The 3700-nt window shown below is 36.9% G+C and overlaps 1 protein-coding gene across 1 annotated transcript; it reads left to right on the top strand.

Annotated features, from left to right (window-relative positions):
* Nucleotides 1-337: 337 nt before the first annotated feature.
* LOC137631038 (uncharacterized) lies at nt 338-2671 on the top strand. Its single transcript, XM_068362607.1, has 2 exons — nt 338-473; nt 2261-2671. The coding sequence occupies exons 1-2, from the start codon at nt 410-412 to the stop codon at nt 2563-2565; spliced, it is 369 nt and encodes a 122-aa protein (XP_068218708.1). The 5' UTR covers nt 338-409; the 3' UTR covers nt 2566-2671.
* Nucleotides 2672-3700: the final 1029 nt, after the last annotated feature.

The following is a 3700-nucleotide window of genomic DNA, read 5'->3' as shown; positions in this document are numbered from 1 at the left end:
GAGACAACTGGCGAAATCTAATCGAGGTCCTTTGCGTCAATAGGCGTGGGAGAAGATGATGATGATAATACATACACACACACACACACACACACATATATATATATATATATATATATATATATATATATATATATATATATATATATATATATCGTAATTCTTAGCTTACTGAATTTTATACTTTCTTTATCATGTGAGGCAAGCAAGATATTGAGTAATATAAGTGGATCAATTTGTTTAGACCCAGTGAGAAACACCACATCTGTGTTTGTAACACTTCTTCTAAAACTAAGTTGCAAAACATTAGGTCCTCCTTTTGATACACCATGTGTTCTCCAATACCCGGTATATAAGAAGGACTTCACTTGCACCTAAACGTCAGTGCTCTGCTTGGAACAAGTTCATCATGAAGTTCGTCTTGCCATTGGTCCTGAGTCTTGCTGTCGCCTGCTTGGCTCAGCTTCCTTGCAGTAAGTATTGTTTCTTTCAGTAATGTTTGTTTGGTTCAAGACAGAACGATTTCCAATAATGTGTTTGCTTCGAAGATTGATTTTAAAGATTTTGCTATCATTGTACACATGCGATACTTATATTTAAAAAGACGGTCAATGAAATATTTCGGTCGAGGATAACCTCCTAATATTCAACATTTGGTGTATTGTAAGGTAGATGTAGCCTATTGCAGTGTCAAAGAAATTCTTCTTCGTGATGTAAACTATCTTATTAGTTTATTTATTACTTTTTATACTTCGCAAACATAATTAGAGGCTGTCGAATAAATCTTTGTACTCATGATAAAGTTCAGCTTGTTTCTTTCGTTGTAGCCTACATCAACGATTCTTATGATATTTGCTCAAATTGGAAACACTTTCTATGAAATATTCATTGATTTGCACATCTGAGAGCAAAACTCTTCTTTCTTAAAATTCTCAAGGAGGTCAGTGTTGTGTAAAGCATCGTGTGATATATTTTGTTTTACTGAACAACGAAAATAACTTGTCTTGGTCCTTGTAGAAAATTTGGCTTCATTACGTTTTATGTAGGTGTTTAAACATGCTTTTAGGGAGTTTCTAGTGAGGAAATATAGAATGCTAAAAAGTAGCGTTACTTTTTTCCGATAGTCTCGCTTGGTTTATTAATTGTTACGTCTTCAAAACTTGTCTGCTTTGGTTGCTAGTTAGAGTCAGGGTTACAACGGGAACAAAGGCATTTTATTAGAAGAAGGTCTAACTTGATCAATTCTTTTATTCAATTTGTGAAGCCATTTCTTTATTTCGGGAGATGGCGTTGCAGTTTTACATAAACTCAAACAGTTCCCTTCTATTTAGGTGAAATATCTATTAGATATTCAAAAGAAGAAGATATTCAAAAGGAAAAATACTTCTTATATGTTTTTTTTCAAACTTTGCCTGATTAGGAATTATCCTATTTTTGTTAATGGGAAATGCTTATTATTAGTAGGCTGGCCAGGGCACCAGCCACCCGTTGAGATACTACCGTTAGAGTTATGGGGTCCTTTAAGTGGCCAAACAGTGCTTCACTGGATTCTACTCTTTGATTACGGTTCACTTTCCCTTTGCCTACATATACATCGAATAGTGTGGCATATTCTTTACAGATTCTCCTCTGTCCTCATACACCTGAAAACACTGAGATTACCCAACAATTTTTCTTCACCCAAGGGATTAACTACTGCACTGTAATTGTTCAGTAGCTACTTTCCTCTTGGTAAGGGTAGAAGAGACTCTCTAGCTATGGTAAGCGGCTCTTCTAGGAGAAGGACCACTCCAAAATCAAACCATTATTCTCTGGTCTTTTGTAATGCCATCGCCTCTGTACCATGGTCTTCCACTGTCTTGAGTTAGAGTCATCTTGCCCGAGGGTACACTCGGGCACACAATTCTATCTAATTTCTCTTCCTTTTGTTTTGTTAAAAAATTTTACAGTTTATGTAGGAAAAATTTATTTTATGTTACTGTTCTTAAAATAATTCATTTTTCCTTTTTTCCTTTCCTCACTGGGCTATTTTCCCTGTTGGGGGCCTTGGTGTTATAACATCCTGCTTTTCCAACTAGGGTTGTAGCTTATCAAATGATAATAATACTGATAATAAAAATAATAATAATTATATGCTCACTTTGATGATTAATCTTTACGATATTGTTGTTATTATGCAACCACATAATCCATGGACACAGTAAAGCCTTTTAATTTTATTCAAGTCTCTGAATTGTTTCTCTTGTCTTCTTTCCTATAGTCCCCAGCAAACCGAAAAATCTCCGCATTGGTTATATTTCGGACCACACCATCGGCATAGAATTCGAGGACCCTGATGATTTTGACCAATGTCCCATCGCAGCCTACCACCAGGAAATCGAGAAGGTCCAGGAAGCCAGCAAGGTATCGCTGGCCGACCCTCAGACCCCATCAGACCAGACGCACTACCACGACTTCTTATTCCTTACTCCCAATACCCTTTACAAGATAAGCGTCACTTCATTGTCCCATTACGATATTGCCTCCCACCCAGCCACTATTGAAGCTGAGACTTTGAGGCACTGAGAACTGATACTGATGTGATCAGTCGTCTCAGAGTTTTGCAGGTTCTTATGAACTGTTGTATTTAGGTGGAAATGTTAAATCGTTAATAATAAACATAATTAAACTATTTGTAAGCTTCATTTAACCTTTTTCGGATGAAAGATAATGTGAAATAAACTAAGGCAAAAAGTGTGATTTATATGATGACAAACCTACTCTAAATCCAATTTAAAATGGGGCATACAAGTATATCATAGCGTAAAAAGTAACTTTGCATATCAAAGCCAGATAGATATTAACTATCACACTTGTGGATCGGGCATTCATATACGGTAGGCTAAATAACTAGAGTGTATGTTGTGTATGTGTTCGGGAACCATTTGTTTAGAGGTCTTGTTTTCAATGTTTTGGTGAAACTCCTAATTTTTACGGTCTGACGGTGTTTGGAAAATGGTGGTGATTGTCTAAGATGCAGGAGAATTGTAAGGGATAATTAAAGTACAGTGAGTAATCTCACCTCTCTTGATTTTGTTTGTTTCAATGGGAGGATTTTAATTCTGTAGATCAAACAGTCTGTTTTCCATAAGCTGGACTTTTTTGGGCTCAAGCCTTGTCGTCCTGATGGAAGCTTCCTATAGACAGCTTTCTAAGGGATATTTGGCTACAGTGATACTCCCAGAGAATTGACCATAGGTCTCCAGAATTCTAACTCCTGGCGCGAGTATTCTTAAAATTTTTCTTAAGGATATTGTATAATATCAGGGGACGTATATCTTGATACGACACATGGTAATCTTCACCCCGAATAGCGTTTACGCTTTGAGGGGGAAGAGTGGTGAAATTGAATGGGAGCCGTTATCAAGGTTACCCTTCCTCCCCTACTACTACAGGGCTCCAAGATGGCACTCATTCCTATTTCAGTAGCGCTTTTGCACGGTGTTCTCCCTGCTTATCTAGTATTTTAGATGACTATTTTCGAGGAATTATTATGCATTCTCCAGCCTCTTCTGCCTCTGGAAATTTAAGTATTTAATCTTTACAGTGTATAATTTTTTGCTCTCTTCTCACAATGAAATTAGCATAAATTTAATGTGTTTATTGGAACATAGCCGGTCACCGGAGGCGCCATTTTGGGCGCTGTCGTTCGTCATGCATG

This window comes from Palaemon carinicauda, chromosome 39 (assembly GCF_036898095.1).
Source record: "Palaemon carinicauda isolate YSFRI2023 chromosome 39, ASM3689809v2, whole genome shotgun sequence".
Classification (NCBI taxonomy): Eukaryota; Metazoa; Arthropoda; class Malacostraca; order Decapoda; family Palaemonidae; genus Palaemon; species Palaemon carinicauda.
Note: the sequence above shows the minus strand (reverse complement) of the source record. Positions and strands in the feature narration are given on the sequence as shown.